At 39.5% G+C, this 23,170-nt stretch overlaps 1 protein-coding gene across 5 annotated transcripts in view; it reads right to left on the bottom strand.

The window, feature by feature from the left end:
* Positions 1–23,170, bottom strand: part of CTNNA2 (catenin alpha 2) — a 1,366,346-nt gene that overhangs the window by 60,541 nt on the left and 1,282,635 nt on the right. For all 5 annotated transcript variants that reach the window (XM_086323685.1, XM_086323687.1, XM_086323688.1 and 2 more), the window contains exons 13-15: positions 21,058–21,209; positions 9,189–9,302; positions 1,296–1,477 (exon numbers count right to left, since the gene is read on the bottom strand). In XM_086323685.1, coding sequence (XP_086179811.1) covers positions 1,296–1,477; positions 9,189–9,302; positions 21,058–21,209 — 448 coding nt within the window. The remainder of the gene's footprint in view (positions 1–1,295; positions 1,478–9,188; positions 9,303–21,057; positions 21,210–23,170) is intronic.

Here is a 23,170-nt window from a genome sequence, read left to right as displayed (position 1 = left end):
AGGTGGCTCAGCAGTAAAGAAAACATCTGCCAATGCAGGAGATGCAGTCTCAATTCCTGGGTGGGGAAGATAACCTGGAGAAGGAGATGGCAGCCCACTCCAATAATCTTGCCTGGATGGAAAATCCCATGAACAGAGGAGCCTGGCAGGCTACAGACCGAGGGATCCTAAAAGAGTTGGACATGATTTGGGGACTGAAACAACAACATAATTAATTGCAGCCTTTTCTTACTAAAAACACTCAACAATCATTTAAAAAACTGTCACCATAAGGTAGTATCTTGACATTGCCACACATCTTATATAACTGTAATAACAAATGCCATGTTGAATCATTACTTTTGCTCATGTTTCTTTGTGTGTCTGTGTTTCCCAGAAAAACAAAATCTACAGTAAAACAGTAGCTTTCATTCCTATGGTAGGATACTTTTTAACTGCATTAACTGTTTGGATTTTAAACTCTCCTGTGAAGTTGATAAGAAGAGTATTACTTTCCTCCTTTACAAATGAATAAAGATAGTCAGAGACTGGTCCAGAATCACCTGGTATTTGGACTAAAAAATCCAGGGATTTTTTCATTGAGCTTTGCTCTCCCTTGGTCTGCCCTTCGTGTGGTTGGAAGGGCAGAAATGTCAGCTCCCTTTAAAGGGGAGACTATAAAAATGCAAAGGAAGAAACAGCAATGACCCCTGAGGGAAAAAAGGCTCCTGACAAAATTCTGACTGGTCTCCTGATTTATTAAAAATACTGCTCAGAGCAAAAGGGTCTAAAACTGATACAATGTTTAATTTTCCTGTCACAATTATAGAATCAGATGGTTGAACCCAGTTCTTTGTATGTAAGTATAAAATATGAGCTGAAATTAAATACTAAATCATGAGCTAGCATTAAAAGACATCACATGCCACATATATATACATATTTTTTCCCTGAGGGATATTAGCAAATCATACACTTTATCTTCAGAATAATATTTAAACACACTGCAAAGTAGCATAGACCAAAAATCAGTCCCCCAAGCTCCAGGAGTTTGGTTTTATGACTAATTCAGGATGGATAATTAAAACAATACTAATTACAGAAATGAATCTGTTCTTTTTGACCAAAAAGACCTATCTGCTAAGAACCAGGCTCAGATCATGTTGACTTACACATGTAAATTTTATAATACCACTCCCTGCTTTGATGGAGCCTTTTAATTTTGCAGCAGGCTTTTCACATACTAATACCCACTATTATGATGCCGCTGTTATTTTTAAGGAGAAAACCTTCCTCTTCCTGTCTCCATGCCTCACCTTGTGAAGTCTGTCATCTCCATCATGATCATACACATCTGTTTGGCCAGCACAATGATATCATTGCCGCTGTCATCCCATTTGGCCACTTCAGCATCCAGCTTGCTTTTCTCTTGGTGGAATATCTCCACCTGTTCAGCTATTTTTGCCTTCTCCTCTTGCGGTAGTTGTGCCATGATGGCCTGTGTGGGTTACAGAAAAAGTATGACTAATGATGACAAAAGGAGCACAGACAGAAGGTCAACTCTGCCTCCAGTTAACAGCAAACCCAGACCCTGACAAGGCCGGTAGGCCGTCCCACCATTCTGGAAAATACCCTTTTCTCCAGTCCCAGGAAGGAAAAAGCACAGACTGGTAAGGTCCCCGAATTTCCTGTCCCCATTCTCACATACAAAAAATAACCAAGATCCAAAGGGACGTGCACGTTGACAGTAGCAGAACCTCTCTATGGCTGTGATGACATATGTTTGTTCAAAAGAATCTATTCCTGACAATTTTTATGTTTGGTCTTGGGAAACTTTTACTGGATGAAAGAATGCACCTCTTTCAACACTGAAATCTGTTCAGAGAAGGGAAAAAGAGAACAGGCCTTCTGTTGCTGGGAAGGAAAAGAATTTTAAAGAATATCTGAGCATCCCAAGTGGGGTGGGGAGACAATCTGTGGGTGTTAATGAAACCATCCATAGTTAAATGCCAAACAAAATCCTTTATCCAGGGCACTTCAGGGATGGCATATCCATTCCCAGCCCTTCACTGTGGAAATCCTGGGTCAGCCATGGCTCCTTGGAGAGCCTATGAGTATGCACAGAAAAGCTGTGATGGGATAAAATGTAGGATTAGGAAGGAAAAGTTGATTTTCAACAGTTGTTAGTAGGGGAATGTAGAAAAGGAAGAACTACTGTTGATTCTCACTATTTGTGGATTTTTTTTTATTTGCAAATTTTCCTACTCTTTAAAACCTATCTGAACTCGCAAATCAATATTTGTGATGCTTTCAGTCATTCACAGACATGCGCAGAGCTGCCAAAATTTGTCATCTGACATCCATGTTCCCAGATGAGGTGGAACAAGGGTGTCTCTGCCTTCTTGTATTAGCACTCATACCAGAAACCCCACATCTTTGCACTTTTTGTTGGTGGTTTAGTTGTTTAACGTGGTCCCCAACCCTAGTGTAGAAGTGCTATCTCATATCTCTAAGCACAAGAAGGCTACAAAGTGCCTAATGAAGAAAATATATGTATTATATGAACTTTGTTCACACACATGAGTTTTAGTGCTCTTAGATATGAATTCAATGTTCATGAACCAAAACTAGGGGAAAAAACAGAAGCATTCATTAAACGAGATTATGTATCCATGGGTTGAAGGAAATGTTAAGACTAGCAGGTCTCAGGAACCTAACCCTGTATTTCCCATAGGAATAATGATTCTGTAGTTGCTAATTAAGCGTTCACGGTGACTTTATAGAACGTGAGGCCATGAATAAAGAGAATCAACTGTATTTGTTAAACACTATTTATGTAACAGGTGCTGAGTGAAATGTCTGACACCAGTTCATGTCATCACCTTTTGTAGCCTGCGTCACTGAAAGCAGCATGTCGATCAGTGTGTTAGTACTGAGGTCCTTCTGGTGCTGGGATACATGTATCCTCCAGAAGAAAGACCGAGAAAGCATGATTTGGGATACATATAGTTTTTACAAAGGACAAGTAAATAACACCCAAAAACCAAAACTGCTTTCTAAATTGTAAAGCTCCTCTCAGTATAAGTGAATAGTTCTAAGGAGGGGTAGCTGATATCTAACTGAAATATCAGGGGATATAAGATTAGAAGAACTGGGCTCAACCTGGCTCTGTCACTGACTTAAGACCTCATTGCTACTGGATCACATCCTTAACTTTTTGAAATATAAGATTAGCAGACAATTACCTCAATTACTTCAAAATGCTATGATGGACAGAAAATAAAATAATAAATGTTCTACATGTTTGTCTGAAAAAATGACAGTAAGCATGTATGGGATTACTGTTACCATTGTTGTCATTATTTCTATGAGCTTTCCTTTCCAGCTGCTTCTCTAGCTTATTACATAGTTGCCATCAAAGAGAAGAGATGGAATCAGAGACTGTGTGACCACCTATAAATGGAAATCAACATGGTTCCTTGAACACAGTCATGCATCCTGGGTACTATACTAAAAGACTTAAAATGTCAAACATTTAATCTACTTAATTATTTTATAAGATTAATACTATTATTACCCCTATTTTATTAATGATGATACCAAGATCCAGGAAAGTTAATTAACTCTGAACATTACACAACTAATGAACTGTAAGAATAGGATTCAAAGCCAGGTCAGCTAACACCATACTTAACCATCCTGCACAATGAGATCACCATGCAGGACAGTGCAGGTGAGACACTGCCTAGTGATTCCAATCCAATGGGGCAAAGGTCACTGAACCTGCAGCCTCTGTCCACTAGGCTGAGCATCCTGGAGTCGAGGCTTCATCTGCCCAGGATAAAAGGATCTGATTTGCATAAAGGTGTCCTTGAACTAGCAGCTTTCCAGATGCTACCTGTTACTAACAATGTCTACTAAACGCCATGCATATATGTGTGTGACTTTATACAAATAACATGTGTCTTCATGTGTATGATGTCTGTGTGTGTATATATATATATTATATATATATATATAAACTTAGGTCTCTAAATATGTGTGTGCATGTGTATACAAATATTAAAAATCCATATTTTAAAAGTCAAACTAGTTCAGATACAATAGTTAAAGTATTTAAAATACTACTATCCAAAAAATATTTTAAAGTAGTTTTAAAATGTATTTAAAAAGAGTTAATATACAAAAGTTTGTTATAAACTCACATATGCAACATCGTACTAATTCCAAGGCAGCTATTCCAATACTTTTGAGATAAGTTTGGGATTTGCACAAGTTTCCTGAAGCACCCCATCTGATATTCTAAAGGTGTCTAAGATTCATTTGTCCTCCTCATACAAAATTGATAACCATGTTTTACTTATACCCTACAAGTCCTAATCAGCAACATTTAAAGCATCTATTAGGTACTTCTCGTAAAAAAAAAAAAAAAAGAATCTATAAAACTGCTGGGCAGACCTCCAGATTCTACATTCAATATCCAGATTCTAGCAATAAACCTATCATTGTCCCCAAAGGATTAATTTGTGTATTAAAAGGTTACACGTGTCTGTCAACTGTTTTCACTTGAGTTTCAATCGTGCAGTTTAGTATTTGAATATTAACTGCCTTGCTCTAACCCTCTGATTTCTATTAATGTCCTGCCTCTGACTTCTCTTTGAGTTTCCTGAGGGCAAAGACCCCAGCATCTGCCTCGGTGTAGAAACTAAAGGCATACCTTTTGATGGACTGTTCACACATCTCTCCACGCACCCTATTGACACAGTTTGAGAGAAGTTAACAGAACTGACAAACGTTTTCTGAGGGCACAATTCCGAAGAAAAACCAGCCCCTTCAAAGCAAATTTGCAAAGGAAGCTGCTATTTTGACACTGGGGTGCTTCACCCACATAATGCACTTAATGGTGTGTGACTTGGGTGTAAGAGTCATTACATTTGCTTCTGCTAACGTAGCTATCGATGAAGCAAAGTCGTTTCCTAAATATTCTTAAAATGCTCTTGGCTTTTAAAAATTCATAGTTGACCTTTCTGAAACTGGAATTTAAAAAAAGGTTATCTATAAACAGTAGATCACAAACTGTGAAATTTGCAAGTTAATCAAATTAAAATTCAACACATGAGTTTTAATTAGGTCTTATCAATGTAACTCAGCAGTTTGAAATGTTAACACATTAAAGCCCTTCTAGCTAGTGGGGGGAAAAAAACAGCTTAGAGGCTGGCTACATTCAAGTCAAGTTGAATACAAAATACATAATGTGCAACTGTTCATTCCCTCAAACTAAGGAAACATAAGAAAAATGGTTTTGATGATGCAGGGGAAAGAGAACAAATCCGTTTTTCTGTTTGTGTCATGTGGTCGCCTGGGGTGGTCTGAGATTTTCCTCTGCTTTCTGTGTAGCCAAGCACAGCTGTCCAGATTGTTGATCTGGGACCCCAATTCGGTGGCCTCAGACATTTGAATTCACAACGTTTCTTACCCCCGTGCCTTAGGCTCCTAGTCTTTCTTCTGAACATCCAACCATTTTCTTGTGTGTGATTGTTCTAAACTTTATTAAGTGAAGAAAGTGAAAGTGTTAGTCACTCAGTCATGTCTGACTTTTTGCGACCCCGTGGACTGTAGCCCGCCAGTCTCCTCTGTCTGTGGAATTCTCCAGACAAGTATATAGGAGTGGGTTACCATTTCCTTCTCCAGAGGATCTTCCCAACCCAGGGGAAACCTGGGTCTTTGATTGAATCCAGACTCTATCATCTGAGCCACCAGTAAAGCCCAAACTTTATTAAATAAAAATGTGTATCACTGACAAAAGCCAGCAACCACTCAGTCCAGAATTTTTTCGTCAATTTAAATCTCAAGGAGCTTTTTTCTAGTCTCAAAAGAATTATTTTCCCAATCCCAAAATGAAAAATGACTTTTAAAGTCTTTGGACATCTGAACTGAAAAGTGTTAGTATCTTAAACACACAGCAATAGTCTACCATGAAAAGTTTAAGTATATGCATGTTTATAAATAATGATTTAAAAGGTTAAAACTTAATGTGCCCATTTCTCTTCACTTGGTTTTAAAGCAAGATAATAAACATAAGTAATTAAGGAGTGGGTGACTTTTACCTGTCTCAGGCTGTGAAGTGAATTGGAAAATTAAGATTCTTGTCTCATTAATTCAAGTGAAAACTTTCAGGATGGTCTAAATTATCCAGCTCTTTCAGGTTAAATTATTGGCCAGCCTTCTAATGAATGACTATGTTATGCTACAAGCATCATCATCTTCTTCATAAACTTAACATTATGTAATAACTCTTGGATAACTCTTGGGATACTTTTCATCATGCTTTCTCCTAATGATATTAAGAAGTAGGATGATACATGTATATATATAGAGAGAGAGAGGGAGAGAGAGTGCACACACAAGGAGATGAGGCATAGAGAGGTTACGAAAGTTACCCCAAAGCCATACAGCTTGCCCTAATCCATTTTTAAAATAAGGTTTGTGTGACTCCAAATAATATGTTTTATCATGAAGGTTAAATGCCAAAGAGTTGTTGATTAATTTTAACTATGTCAGCTTTTGAAGAAAGAAGTTTATAAGATATCATGTTTAGGATCAAAGGTCCTGATAATTTCTATATTTCATCAGAGCAAGGTATGATTGTTCTCCATTCAAATCCCACCCCCCCCCCACCTCTGTGTGTATGTTTCTCTCTCATAAAGCATTGTAGACAAGCAGCAGATGGAAACACATAAAGGGAACAAAGCTTCACTCTAATTTCAGAATTTGAGAGCAATGTTGAAATGGTACTAAAGTATTTTTTCCCACCTTAACCTCCTCTTGGATTTAATTTGCCATTTTCAGAGAATTTCCCTGAATGAGAACACAAAGTAACCAGAGGAGAGCTGGCTGCTGGAAAGAGCAACTGCCTCTGTCAGAGACAACTTTTGCCTCCTCCACACTTTTGAACAAGTTAACACACTTCTCTGGTCAAAAGTTCGACCATCTGTCATCTCAGCAATTCAATGCACCCTCTTATTTCCAACTTATGGCCGTAATTCTATGTCTCTGATTTGTCATCATATAATTATAGGCTTAAATAGGCTGACTCAATAACTAATGCTGTCTGCTGCAAGTTACTCATACAAACCTCATGATGGTTCGCAAAGACAAATCAGCAAATGCTGAATTACAGGGGTAGTTTGTTCTTACTATCCTGGCCCATGTTCATCATTCATGCTGACAAAACTTTCAAAAAAGACCATTGTCTTCTCACCTACTGGGTGAAGAAATAATGGATGATGAAGATAGATGTCATCTGACTTTTGTTTCCACTCACTGTAACTGACTTGACCTTGAATGTAAGATGCATGAAATGGAAGTATAATGAGACTGCATTTTTCCTTGTAAAAAGTGAGGCTGTACCAATACTAGGTTGCAGTTAGTCAATCAAATTGACTTTGACCTGATTAATGTTTAGGTGAATTACTCAAACTTGCCCTTTGTCACTGACATAAAAATGCTTGTTTTACTTCATTTTGAAGATGAATTGATCTGACTGATGAATTAGTGTAGTGTTACACCAGTACAGGCTCAAAAGACTCTCAGCTTAATCAACTTCCCTATTTTCAATATTTTAAGGGGAGTAACTAAAGTCTACAAGGAATCTTTTAAAGTAGGGAGCTTCACACTCTTCTGTGCACCTTTCTGCTCTCACCAGCCCGTGATAAGAGATTTCTCTTCCAAAAGATGACAATTTTCAGTCATCCCTTATTGAGCACTCAATGCGTGTCAGATATTATGCTCATTATTTTATAAATGTTAAGTGATCAAAACTTCAAAGGAATCTTATCAAACAAGCCTATTATTTACTTATAGATTATAAAAAAAAATAAAGCTCAGAGAAAGTAAGCAGCATGTACCAGAGCATAGTCTTCACCCTACTCATTACAATTCAGAACTAAGTCTGTCTGAAATCAAATCCAGTGCATCTCCAATGTTCTAACTTTTACTCTCACACTTCCCCCAACAATGTCCATTTCTATCTTCTAGATCATTTAATTGTTGGATGAGACTATCAGGAGAAATGGGACCTTCTTAACTCAACATAAAGCTTAGTCTTCTCTGAATTATCTTTATTTTAACCTTTGATTGGCTATTTTCTACTCTTTTTCAGAATTCTTATGCCAGTTTGAACTTTCTGGAGTTTCTAGATCCTTATTCTAAATTGCCATCTCTATCTCATTCTTCCTATTCATTATCTTTTAATAAGTAAAACTTTACAAAAGAGAATTAGAATATCCATTAGGATATCTCAGTTATACTATAATTACATTATTTTAGCCCTATGGAAGCTGCACCTTTAAAAGGAAGAGAATCTCACCCTCTTTTGCAATCCCCAGGAATTTTATCTGCTGCTCCCTGACTTGATTACTGGCAGCTTATCCTCAAGAAGCTCCAGCTAATAAGACTGGTCAGATTCCAGAATATTCTTTGGAACATTTTTATTGGTGGACTGTCTCACAGAGTGTTCAAGAGAGTTCAAATGTCAGCCACAGTGGTGATCTTTTTATGGTTCTTGCTCCACAGTCTTTAACTGTTATATTTCTTGTATGTCTCTGTAATTTCTTTTTCAATCACATGGATCTGGGGCTGCTGCCTTGGGCCTAGGTAGGTCTCAAGGGAAAAACTTCTTTCTCAACTCTGATGTCCCTGAACCAACTGCAAAATATGTGGTCTTATTTCTCAGATACCCTAGGCCAGAGTGTGGAGCAATAACAACCCCACTGGTAACAAAGTAGTACTCTCATTCTCCCTTTGTGGTTGTCACCTATGTGGTTAACAAGCTTCGAAACTTTAAGAAGAACTATGAAGTCTGGGAAAAGGTAAGATCTGAGCATTCCCTTATACCCTGGTCACTGAACCATCTAATCATGACCTCTAACCCCCACCAAATTCACAATACATACAAGTTTTGCTGTGATATGGCTGCTATGATTTCAGTGATGGAAACAGAAGGAAGTAAGAAGGAATTAGAATCAGTGGTGGTGATTTCACTGTGTAAAATGTGAACTGCTAGAAATGAAACAACCCCAGATGACAGCCTGGATTTCTGAGCCATGAATCTCTGGGGTTTCAGGTACCTGGAAATCAGAAATTCCTTCAAACCAGTTTGGTGAACACAACCACTGTGCTCCAAATCAAAGTCATGAATGTCCACTCACCCGTGCACTCTGTCCTGCAATGAGCTGGTCATCCTCAGTCTGAACACTTGTCCGGCTACGTACATCGTAATCTTCCTGCTCAAAGTCTGAATCATCCTCTAATTCTTCTGGGGTCTAAAAATACAGAGGAAAAGAGAAAAATCAGCATACAGATCTCCTTCAACTTATAATGCGATTAAATTCCAACAAACCCTCTGTAAGTTAAAAATATCTTAAGTCAAAAATTCATTCAATGCACTAACCTACTGAATAGAAGCTTAGTCTGTGTGCACATGTGTGTTCAGTCATGGCTAACTCTTTGTGATCCCCATGGGACACAGTCTATGTCCATGGGATTTCCCAGGCAAGAATACAGGAGTGGGTTGCCATTTCCATCTCTAGGACATCTTCCAGACCCAGGGATCGAACCGGTGTCAGTGGCATCTCCTGAACTGGCAGGTGGATTATTTATCAAGAGCACTACCTGGGAAGCCATAGCTTAGCCTCAGTTCAGTTCATTTCAGTTGCTCACTCATGTCTGACTCTTTGCGACCCCATGGACTGCAGTAAGCCAGGCTTCCCGGTCCATCACCAACTTCTGGAGCTTGCTCAGACTCATGTCCATCAACTTGGTGATGCCATCCAACCATCTCATCCTCTGTCATCCCATTCTCCTCCCACCTTCAATCGTTCCCAGAATCGGGATCTTTCCAATGAGTCAGTTCTTCCTATCAGGTGGCCAAAGTATTAGAGCTTCAGCTTCAGCATTAGTCCTTCCAGTGAATATTAAGGACTGATTTCCTTTAATACTGATAGGTTGGATCTTCTTGCTTGCCAAAGGACTCTCAAGAGTCTTCTCCAGCACCACAGTTCAAAAGCATCAATCCTTTGGTGCTCAGCTTTCTTCATGGTCCAACTCTCACATCCATACATGACTGCTGGAAAAATCATAGCTTTAACTAGATGGACTTTTTTTGGCAAAGGAATATCTCTGCTTTTTAATATGCTATCTAGGTTGGTCATAGCTTTTCTTCCAAGGAGCAACTATCTTTTAATTCCATGGCTGCAGTCACCATGTGCAGTGATTTTGGAGCCCAAGAAAAGAAAGTCTATCTCTGTTTCCATTGTCTCCCCATCTATTTGCCATGAAATGATGGGACCAGATGCCATGATCCTAGTTTTCTGAATGTTGAGTTTTAAGCCAACTTTTTCACTCTCCCCTTTCACTTTCATCAAGAGGCTCTTTAGTTCTTCTTCGCTTTCTGCCCTAAGGGAGGTGTCATCTGCATATCTGAGGTTATTGATATTTCCCCTGGCAATCTTGATTCCGGCTTGTGCTTCATCCAGCCTGGCATTTCGCATGATGTACTCTGCATATAAGTTAAATAGGCAAAGTGACAATATACAGCCTTGACGTACTCCTTTCCCAATTTGGAACCAGTCTGTTGTCCCAAGTCCAGTTCTAACTGTTTCTTCTTGACCTGCATACAGGTTTCTCAGGAGGTGGGTGAAATGGTTTGGTATTCCCATCTCTTGAAGAATTTCCCGCAGTTTGTTGTGATCCACACAGTCAAAGACTTTAGTGTAATCAATGAAGCAGAAGTAGATATTTTTTTGGAATTCTTTTGCTTTTTCTATGATCCAACAGATGTTTGCAATTTCCTAAGCTACCTTAAAAGTGCTCAGAACACTTAAAATAGCCTATTAGTTGGGCAAAATTATGTAAGACAAAGCCTTTCTTTATAATTAAGTATTGACTATCTCATGTCATTTACTGAATACTCTATTAAAAGTGAAAAACAGAACAGTTTTCTGGGTACAGGATGGTGTAAGTGGATCTGCTGTTTACCTTTATTATTGTGTGGCTAACTGGGAGCTGCGGCCTCTGTGTTTACACACTAATAATGGAAAACATGCTTCAAGTACCTTTCATTTGCCTATCATTGTTTTCTAAGTGCTTTAAGTACACTAACTCATACACTTTTCTTGATATTACTATGACATACATACTATTTTCTCCATTTACACATAAGGAAACTGAGGCGTGAGAAGATACACCTTGTTCAGAGTCTTCTAAAGCACGCAGTTTGACACATGTACTCAAAAATCCTGTGCTCTGTTAATTTTAAGAGGATAAACTCAGAAGGTGGCAAGGATGGTACAGGGAGGAAAGACAATGCCTTCATGTGAGATTCTCTGCATAATTATCTTTAGTCTGAAAGCTGACAGGCACCCACAACTTGGCACACAGTAATACCATCTCTCAGGGCTGTGTCTTTCAGAAGGAAGGAGCAGATCACAAGCAGTACTGACAATGCAGGTGCCCACTGCCCATCTAAAAGGGAACATTTTAATTTTGCTGGTTTCTTTGGCTATCTCAGTGTAATTAATCAGGTGTGGTTATTGATGAAGTCTTGAGATTGGTCAGACAGGCATAAAATGGGGTCTTTGGTGCCAATATCACATTCTGCCTAATAATTTTCCAGGCTGTGGCATATCCCTCTTGTTTTCCTTCTCTCTTACCACCAACTTTATTAATATTCACTCACTCATCTACAGATGTTCAATTTTTTCCCTAGGAATATTAAAAGAAAGAGGTTTTGTTCCCAGTCTTTATTAACTCAAGCAGGTGTGGAGTGGGCAAACCAGTTCACATAACTGCTGAAATTTTCATTGTGGACAGAGACAAGCATCTCTGTTCATTTCTCACTTCTCTGGAGTGTGCCGAGGAACAATTACAGCAAGTTGGTAAATTCTGCTGACAGATGAGCTGACAAGATTGCACACACTTCTCATCATTAGATTTTGAAAAGGAGAGTGAAAAATAAAATGGAAAACTTCACTCAACAGAAAAAAGGAGAAAATGACAGTGCCTATAGTACTGTGTCCAAACATTTCAGTGATCTGTGTATTCAGTAGATGAGTCAATGGCAAGCACAACCTGGCAGCATAAGGCTCATAATGAGGAGCTCGTATTCAAGTGGTTATGGCTCAGGAACTAAAATAAAGTTTCAAAATGAAAAAAAACAATACTGTACACCCAGGGGGCCTGAACTTTTGGGGCCTACTCTGCCACTGATATGTGTTTTTCACAAGCCATTTATAGTTTTCCTGCTTTTCTGTCTCCTCACTCATAAAATAGATAGTAACTATATTTCTTCTCTCTCCTTTTGAATCAAAACCACGATAAGGTACCATTTCACGCCAGTCAGAATGGCTGCGATCCATAAGTCTACAAGCAATAAATGCTGGAGAGGGTGTGGAGAAAAGGGAACTCTCTTACACTGTTGGTGGGAATGCAAACTAGTACAGCCACTATGGAGAACAGTGTGGAGATTCCTTAAAAAACTGGAAATACAACTGCCTTATGATCTAGCAATCCCACTGCTGCGCATACACACTGAGGAAACCAGAAGGGAAAGAGACACGTGTACCCCAATGTTCATCACAGCACTGTTTATAATAGCCAGGACATGGAAGCAACCTAGATGTCCATCATCAGATGAATGGATAAGAAAGCAGTGGTACATATACACAATGGAGTATTACTCAGCCATTAAAAAGAATACATTTGAATCAGTTCTAATGAGATGGATGAAACTGGAACCTGTTATACAGAGTGAAGTAAGCCAGAAGGAAAAACACCAATACAGTATATTAACACATATATATGGAATTTAGAAAGATGGTAACAATAACCCTGTATACGAGACAGCAAAAGAGACACTGATGTATAGATCAGTCTTATGGACTCTGTTGGAGAGGGAGAGGGTGGGGAGATTTGGGAGAATGGCATTGAAACATGTATAATATCATGTATGAAACGAGTTGCCAGTCCAGGTTCGATGCACAATACTGGATGCTTGGGGCTGGTGCACTGGTACGACCCAGAGGGATGGTATGGGGAGGGAGGAGGGAGGAGGGTTCAGGATGGGGAACACAGGTATACCTGTGGCGGATTCATTTCGATATTTGGCAAAACTAATACAATATTATAAAGTTTAAAAATAAAATAAAATTAAAAAAAATACATAGTAACTGCTACCTGTCCTGCCTGCTTCACAGAATTCTAGCATCAAATACATACAAAAAAGCTTGGTAAACAATACAAATAAAGTAATAAGTGACAGTGATCATTATTATGATTAATAATAACACATACACCTAATACCAACAACTATAATCACCATAATTACAGGGATCATTTTTTACTACCCACTATGGGTCAGGTGGGCTTTCCAGCTGGCTCTGTGGTAAAGAATATACCTGCCAATGCAGGAGACACATGTCAACCCCTGCATTGGGAAGATTCCCTAGAGAAGGAAATGGCAACCCATTCCAGTATTCTTGCCTGGAAATAATTCTTGCCTGGAAATTTTTGGAAATAATAGACAGAGGAATCTGATAGGCTACAGTCCATAGGGTCACAAAAGAGTTGGATACAACTTAGCAACTGAACAACATGGGTCAGCCATTCAACTAAAGGATTTAATCCTTACAATGACCTTATGAAATGAACTTAATCCCAATTTAATAGAGGCATAAACAGGTTCAGAGTAGTTAGGTAAATTTTCCAAGCACCACACCTGACCAGTCAAGGGTTCCATAGCTTTTAACCTTTACAAGTACCATCAGGCAAATAGATAAGATTTGAATATTTTCTTGTGCCTAATCCATGTAGCAAACCCGTTCAAACCACCTATATAAATAGTTGTGTGCATGTGAAGTTTTCTGAGTGCATGTAAATATGTCTCCTATTCATGCTGTCATTTTTAAAACAGTGTTATTTTTTGGCTGGTCAAGGATCCCCACAAATTAAAGGAGACATGGAAAAGCAGGGAGGGTCTAAAAATGGGCCAGGAGGTTTGTATCATTAGATGATATCCTAGGGTATAAGGAATAGAAAAAATATGCAGTTCGTTGGACTAGAGACTGGCGACCTAAGGTCAACCCTCAGTTCTACCCTTATGTCTCCCAGGGGAGGATTTTTTTTAATGACTCGAGAGAATCACTTTGGTCTAGTCTTGGTTCCATGATGCTACTAGCAATGTATCTGGCCTATAAAATGTCTCCCTTCTAAGAGTCTATCAGCTTAACGTGTCCCTTATACAGAGGTTCAAGAATATCGTGTGACTTGTCCATAATCACACCACTTACTATCTGCAGAGTAGGATCAATCTACCTGCCTCAGCTTCCCAATCAAATTCTCAATCTTCTCTACAACAGCTTCAGTAAAGAAGCAAAATGAGAAAAGTTTGAAAAATTTACAGTCATTTCACCAGGACATGTGAAAAATGTGACTTGAGTGTATGTGTGTGCACACATATGTGCTCAGTCATGTCTGACTCTGTATGGACTGTAGCCCCACCAGGATCCTCTGTCCATGGGATTCTCCATGCAAGAATACTGGAGTGGTTGCTATGCCTTCCTCCAGGGGATCTTCCCACCCAAGGATCAAATCTGCATATCTTGCATCTCCTGGATTGGCAGGTGGATTCTTTACCACTGTGGCACCTGCAAAGCCCCCAAAATGTAGTAAGGACTATTTAAAGGATTGGCTCAGACGCAAATTAGTTTCACTGGGAGCAGAAAGATGAGATCGTAAGTTGGCAACCACAACAGGAGACTTTGAGTGATGCATGAAGAAGGATTTCTCAACAGATCTCTAATCATTGCAATGGCCTGAAAACTAGAAAGTTGAATTAAAAATTTCCTGACCCAATATAGAACAAAATCTCCCTCATCAGGACTGATCAGCCTCTGGAATCTCTAACCATTTTTACCCTGGAGGCCACCTAGCTTAACTCCTTTTTTCTGCTCTTACCCCATACTTTGTATTTTCTCCAGTATAACCAGGATACTCCATTGAAGATCTAACTCAGATCATGGTATTCTCCTGCTCAGAAAACTTCAATGGCTTCCATCAATCATTCAATATGGTTCGTAGGCCACATGTGTCATTCTCTGCCTGGAACACATTTCCCTGAGAACTTTTATGGCTTGTTAACCTCCTCCTTCTCTAAATCTCTTCCCAAATGTTACCCAGTGCACTTCTGTGGTAGCTCAGATGGTAAAGAATCTGTCTGCAATGCAGGAAACCAGTGTTTGATCACTAGGTCAGAAAGATCTCCTGGAGAAGGGAATGGCCACCCACTCCAGCCAGTATTCTTACCTGGAGAATTCCATGAACAGAGAAGTATGGCAAGCTATAGTACATGGGGTTGCAAAGAGTCGGACATGACTGAACAACTAACATACTGGATCACCCTTCATAAAACCCACCCCCATCCTATGCTTTATCCTCTCAATAGTTTGTTGGTTTTCTCTATGGCATATTAACTAATATATCTACTTGTTTATTCCCTGTCTCCCACCAAAGGAATATAAATTCTTGACTGGCCCTAACAATTTAGTGCCTGTTGCATATTGTATTAGTTCTCAAACCTTGGAATACTATTGCACGTCCATTGAGCTTGATTTTTATCACAGCAACAACCAGAAACACTGCACCACAAATACATGGTGTGATCAATATATGATCAAAAGGAATGCACCAACCTAATGTTTAAACTGTGAACTACCTTCAGCTAATATTTCTCATGGTATCTTAGAGATATGTATGGGTTTCCCTTGACATTTTAAAATATCTTGCAATGCTCCAGGGCATCTTCATGACCATTTTGGGAGATGTGAAGTTAAGCGGTAGAATCTTATCTGAATCCTGTCTTAGGTCCTACTGTTTCTCCTTTCTGCTTTCAGAAGTTTCACATGCAACAGAATTAATGGGTTTAAATTACAAAAGTTCAATGTAGAGATATCATTATAGATTTTTTCATGGTCATTCTATGACAGGTAACTATTTTTTTTTTTGAAAACAGTTATTCTGACACCAAGGTATTATCACCTTTTGTGCTATCCACCTACTTTACTTTCCAACATTAAATGTTTAACTCCTTGTGTATTAAATATACCCTTGGTCCTCTTTATTTGAGGATTCTTTACTTGAGAATTTGCCTACTCATCAAAGTTTCTCTGAAATCTCTAAATTAATATTTTTGTAGTAATTCACAGACGTGTGTGTACAGTTCAGTTCAGTTCAGTTCAGCCACTCAGTCATGTCCGACTCTTTGCGATCCCATGAATTGCAGAACGCCAGGCCTCTCTGTCCATCACCAACTCCCGGAGTTCACTCCGACTCATGTCCATCGAGTCAGTGATGCCATCCAGCCATCTCATCCTCTGTCATCCCCTTCTCCTCCTGCCCCCAATCCCTCCCAGCATCAGAGTCTTTTCCAATGAGTCAACTCTTCGCATGAGGTGGCCAAAGTACTGGAGTTTCAGCTTTAGCATCATTCCTTCCAAAGAAATCCCAGGGCTGATCTCCTTCAGAATGCACTGGTTGGATCTCCTTGTAGGCCAAGGGACTCTCAAGAGTCTTCTCCAACACCACAGTTCAAAAGCATCAATTCTTCGGTGCTCAGCTTTCTTCAAAGTCCAACTCTCACATCCATACATGACCGATGGAAAAACCAAAGCCTTGACTAGACGGACCTTTGTTGGCAAAGTAATGTCTCTGCTTTTCAATATGCTGTCTAGGTTGGTCATAACACGTGTGTACACAATATGGCAAAAACTTTTGAGTCACCCAACATGCAAATTTCCAGCTGAGGTCAAACAGCACAATCTTCTGCTTTCTTATTTCAACTCTTATACTATAAACAAGTATCCTTTTTGCAGTCTGTTTAGTGCCACATTTTTCATTTTTGTCCTTTGTGTTATTTCTCTGCTTAAAATGGCTTCCAACTGTAGTGCTGAGGTGTTGTTTAGAATACCGAAATGCAAGAAGGTTATGTTGCACCTTTCAGAGAAAATGCATTAGATAAGCTTCTTTCAGGCATGAGTAATAGTGTGATTGGCTATCCCTGGTGGCCCAGATGGTAAAAATCTGCCTATAATGCAGGATACCTGGGTTCAGTCCTTGGGTCAAGAATATTCCCTGGAGAAGGGCACAGCAACCCACTCTAGTATTCTTATCTGGAGAATCCCATGGACAGAGGAGCAACAGGGGTTGCAAAGAGTTGGACACGACTGAGTGACTACACTGTCTTTCTTTCTTTTTCATTCTTTTGGCTGTGAGTTCAATGTATATGTATCAACAATATGCATTAAATAAAATGTGTTTAAACAAAAACACACATTAAACAAGCTAATATATTGATCAGTTGATGAAGATGTGACCAGAGGCTCACAGGAACCCAACCTTGAATTTCTCCTAGGAGCAATGATTCCGTATTCCTTAATTCAGAATTCACTGAAGGCAACTACCACAAATAACAAAAATCAAATAAATTCTGGTGAGCCATATTTGCCTATTCATTTTTTAAACTACTCTGTTAAGGTAATCAGAAAATTCCTATGTAGCTAATAGATTACCAAGGACAAGCCTTAGCAAGAAGCAAACAAAAAAAGTTGTATGAAAGAGAAGCAGAGTTGATCTGCTCCCAAAGGAAAGTAAGAGCCTTAAAGGTGAGGTTGAAATACCGGAAGGACAAGCTTTGTTTGCTTCAGAGGGTTGCCTTGAGCTGGCCTGGAGCACCTACATACTAACATCACCATTAAATATGTATTGATTGCTGAAAGGCAAGGTGATAGGGAATCTGACCTTTCAAGGTCCTTTCTGCATTTATTTTTTGGAAAATAATTCTTATTTTTCCAAAGCATAACCAACACTTTGAGAGAGAAGAAGGCATGGCCAGTTTAGCTGGAAAAGAGCTCCACTTGTCTTACTGTCTTTCGCTCGACTCAGTGCAATGATATTTTAAAGCAGACTTAACTATCATACATAGAAAGCAAACCAAGAATTTAAGTATGAAATGAAGCCATTTTGGTGCTGAAAGGAGAAAGACTTTTAAAATAACAATTTGTACATACCATACATTTCTCCCTTCCTGTTTTAAGTGATGTGAAATCCATCCAATCAAATCACTTGAAATGTCAAGATAGAGGAATGACACTTTATGTAACAAAGATATGGCATTTTTACCTAAATTATGTTTTTTTACAGCTCATGAATGAATAAGTGAATGATGGCTATAAACTTGCTCAGCCTCCCAGATGAATAGTTGTCACAAAAATGTGAAGGCTAACAAAGCAGAAATATGGCAAAAAAGGGAATATGTCTTGAGAATTACAGTGGAATTTAGTGCCCAATGCTTTGAAAACATAATTCTCATGGTCTATTATTTCACAAGTTAGTATATAATGGGAAAAATACAGGTTTAAAAGCCTATTTTTCCTTTGTCCTCTAATTCTCATACTTTTCCCTCTGTCACCTTCCTATCTCCAGAGGTATCTGTTTCTTTTGCTCCCTAACATACATTGTATTTTTTTTATATTTACTTTTATTTATTTATTTATTGGCTGTGCTGGGTCTTAATTGCAGCATGGGGAATCTAGTTCTCTAACCAGGGGTTAAACTCGGGGTCTTCTGCATTGGGAGCCTAGAGTCTTAGCCACTGGACCACGGGGGAAGTCCATCACACATAGTATTAAGCACTGTGCCGAATAATGCATCACTATGAAGGGAAAAAAAACACAGCTTCTGCTTTCCAAAAGTTCAGCCTAAAGAAGGTTGCTGCTGTCATTTGGTGGTTAATTTGTGTCCAACTCTTGTGACACCATGGACTGTAGCCCACCAGACCCCTCTGTCCATGGGCTCTCCCGGGCAAAATACTGGACTGGGTTGCCGTTTTCCTTCTTCAGTGGCTAAGTCGTGTCCAACTCTTTTGTGACCCCATGGACTGCAGCTCAACAGGCTTCTCTGTCCATGGGATCTCCCAGACAAAAACACTGGAGTAGGTTGCCATTTCCTTCTCCAGGGGGTCTTCCCAACCCAGGGATCAAACCCATGTCTCCGGCCAGTACAGGTGGATTCTTTACCACTGAGCCACCAGGGAAGCCCCTAAAAAAAGTAATAGACCTCAAAAAATATATATATAGTGTAAAGATTATGATCACAGCAGAAAGATTTACAGGTAGTTAAAGAAAAGAATCAGTATTTTTGAGGGAGAAAATTTAGGGAATGAAGATTTGAGCCAGGTCTTGAAAGGTTTGACAGAGTTTGACAGATCTAAAATAGGAAAGTTGGAAGAACAGGAAATACATCTGACCATCTTGTCCAAAATTGAATTCCACATTGTTATATACATTTAGTACTGTCTGATACAACTTATATGATTCTCTGAACACTTTGAATTAATCATGGAATTATTTAACATGGAAAATCAAGTTGCTTAAAGATGAGAAGATAAGAATATGCTATGGTTGCTCCCCAGCAAAGAAGCTAGCTGAATGTTTCAGGAGAATCATTAATGTCCATAAAGATGGAAGAGAGACTTTTTCTGGTGATGCTCTACTCTGCCTGCTCAGATCACCTTGGAAGCATCATGCTGTGTCCTGGGTACCACAGTCAAAAAGGATATACACAGGTTTAATGACTTCATGATTTCGAAGATACCCAAATTTGGAGGAGAATTAATGCCATACATGAACTCTAAAGAACTAAGTGTGTATTGTCCAGAGAGACCAATAAATCACAGATACTTCTTGAAGTACTGAAAGACTGCATACAGAAAATAAGTTGATTTAAAATAGATTGTTACTGTTTTGCTGTGTTTGAGGGGATGTTGGTTTAGATGCTCAGTGGTCACCCCGAGAGAAAGTTTTTCAAGATGCACTCAGCGATTAACTTATAGTTCATTGAACAGCCCCAGAGACAACAATGAAGGTTGAGGATGGAGATGTAGTCTAGGGCTGCCTCATCCAAAATGGTGGCCACAGATACACGGAGCTACTGAGAATTTTAAATGAAGCTGGTGCCACGTGTTGAAATGCTACCTTTGGATATTGATTGAAGTAAATAAAATATGTTCTTAAAACTAATTTCATCTGTTTTTTTTTTCCTTATCAACATAACTACTAAAAATTGAAATTGTACATGTGGCTTATATATATTTCCATAGGATAGCAAGATGAGCACTGCAGACTCATCATCTCTGCCTCAGTCCTAATAGCCACAAACATATCCGTGTCATCAACCTAAGTTTATTTTATAAAAGAGTTCTATGGCTAAGAAAAGCATTTGAAACCTGCTATACTTAACTGTCAATAAGGCAAGGAGAAAAAGTTATGATGGAATATTACACAGCTGTAAAATAGAATAAGGTAAGCTATTGTCTTCACAGAGATAGACAAAGGCACACTGTGGGCAAACAAAGCAAGTTATAAGTAACTCTTAACTGAGTTTTGAAATCTGTTATATTATGCTTTCTCGTGTGTGTCTAATCATTTAGGCAATGGTTTGGAAGACTCACAGCTACACAGATCAGAAGACTGAGGGATGGGAAGATAGTAGGAAAGGTGATAGGAGAGGTTTGCTGAAAGATTATTTAGCCTAATGATCTGTTACAAGAAGAATGTAGCTATCTATCACTTTATTGCATTATCATTATTATTATCATTATCATGATCACTAACACTACTAAGCTGGGTGATCTTCATTTTCTTCCACCACATGGCTTTCTGATTATAATGGGAAATGGTGTTAGCAAAGGGGAATGGCAAGGGCACCCCTAAGTGGGTATCAAATTAAGGTAATAATGTGTGGAAGAAGCAGGCAGGACATCACCCTTCAGGGCATTCAGTGCTGATCTAGACTTGTTGGGATCACTAATCCCTTTATAAGTAAAAAGTCCCCCTTGTCTGACCAAATGAGGAGCTAAACAGCTTACTACGTTAAACTAAATAATCAAGAAAAAATTACAAAGAGTAAATTCTTTGGGGACCCTACTGGACACTCCAATCAGCTCCAAGCTACAGAGACCTCACATACCCTGATCATCAGCACAGCCTTTCTGATGTCCCGAACGCCGTCATACACCAGGCGAGAGGCATCGATGAACTCGTTCTCCTCAAATGGCTGAGGGACGTTGGCACTCAGGGCTTCAATGGCAACCTCCACTTGTTCAGCAAAGCGTGGCATCACTGGTGTAAACAAAGTGAAAGGCAGTGGATTAGGCAGTCTTTCTTTCATGCTTCCTTGTTTCTCTTAGGGAAGGTGGCAGGCTCTGGGCATTCCAACATTCAAATGGAGCCTGGTGTCCACCTGTCCAGTAGGAGATAGACCCAATTTAATGATCTTTGTGCCACTTACCTTCAGCAGGGGGAGGAAATCATTACTCTATGAAAGGTGATGGATGGTCTGCAACAGAGCAACTTTATGAAACCTGCCCAAGTTAGTGTGGTATACTGTATGTGAGTCCAGTTTCATGTTATCATAAGCTGAGTTTCTACTACGAACAAAGCTAGTGGAGGTGATGGAATTCCAGTGAAGCTACTTCAAATCCTGAAAGATGATGCTGTGAAAGTGCTACACTCAATATGCCAGCAAATTTGGAAAACTCAGCAATGGCCACAGGACTGGAAAAGGTCAGTTTTCATTCCAATCCCAAAGAAAGGCAATGCCAAAGAATGCTCAAACTACCACACAGTTGCACTCATCTCACACACTAGTAAAGTAATACTCAAAACTCTCCAAGCCAGGCTTCAGCAATACGTGAACCATGAACTTCCAGATGTTCAAGCTGGTTTTATAAAAGGCAGAGGACCCAGAGATCAAATTGCCAACATCCACTGGATCATAGAAAAAGCAAGAGAGTTCCAGAAAAACATCTATTTCTACTTTATTGACTATACCAAAGCCTTTGACTGTGTGGATCACAACAAACTGTGGAAAATTCTGAAAGAGATGGGAATACCAGACCACCTGACCTGCCTCTTGAGAAACCTGTATGCAGCTCAGGAAGCAACAGTTAGAACTGGTCATGGAACAACAGACTGGTTCCAAATGGGAAAAGGAGTACGTCAAGGCTGTATATTGTCACCCTGCTTATTTAACTTATATGCAGAGTACATCATGAGAAATGTTGGGCTGGAAGAAGCATAATCTGGAACCAAGATTGCTGGGAGAAATATCAATAACCTCAGATATGCAGATGACACCATCCTTATGGCAGAAAGTGAAGAGGAACTAAAGAGCCTCTTGATGAAAGTGAAAGAGGAGAGTGGAAAAGTTGACTTAAAGCTCAACATTCAGAAAACTAAGATCATGGCATCTGGTCCCATCACTTCATGGAAAATAGATGGGGAAACAATGGAAACAGTGTCAGATTTTATTTTTTTTGGGCTCCAAAATCACTGCAGATGGTGACTGCAGCCATGAAATTAAAAGACGCTTACTCCTTGGAAGGAAAGTTATGACCAACCTAGATAGCATATTGAAAAGCAGAGACATTGCTTTGCCAACAAACGTCCGTCTAGTCAAGGCTATGGTTTTTCCAGTGGTCATGTATGGATGTGAGAGTTGGACTGTAAAGAAAGCTGAGCACTGAAGAATTGATGCTTTTGAACTGTGGTGTTGGAGAAGACTCTTGAGAGTCCCTTGGACTGCAAGGAGATCCAACCAGTTCATCCTAAAGGAGATCAGCCCATCCTAAAGATCAGCCCTGGGTGTTTTTTGGAAGGAATGATGCTAAAGCTGAAACTCCAGTACTTTGGCCACCTCATGCGAAGAGTTGACTCATTGGAAAAGACTCTGATGCTGGGAGGGATTGGGGGCAGGAGGAAAAGGGGACGACAGAGGATGAGATGGCTGGATGACATCACCGACTCGATGGATGTGAGTTTGAGTGAACTCTGGGAGATGGTGATGGACAGGGAGGCCTGGCATGCTGCGATTCATGGGTTCACAAAGAGTCGGACACAACTGAGTGACTGAACTGAACTGAACTGAACTGCAGCTGAGTTTCACTTCTGCTAACTCCTAACTGTGAAACCTTGACCATGCTTTCTTGCTGCTGCTCCTTTTACTCGCTAAGTCATGTCCAACTCTTTGTGAGTCTATGGCCTATAGCCCACCAGGCTCTTCTGTATGGGATTTCCCAGGC

This window comes from Bos grunniens, chromosome 11 (genome assembly GCF_055505025.1).
Source record: "Bos grunniens cultivar Pamir isolate PY7600 chromosome 11, Bosgru_T2T1.0, whole genome shotgun sequence".
Classification (NCBI taxonomy): Eukaryota; Metazoa; Chordata; class Mammalia; order Artiodactyla; family Bovidae; genus Bos; species Bos grunniens.
The sequence above is the reverse complement of the archived record's forward strand: the minus strand, read 5'-3'. Positions and strand labels throughout refer to the sequence as shown.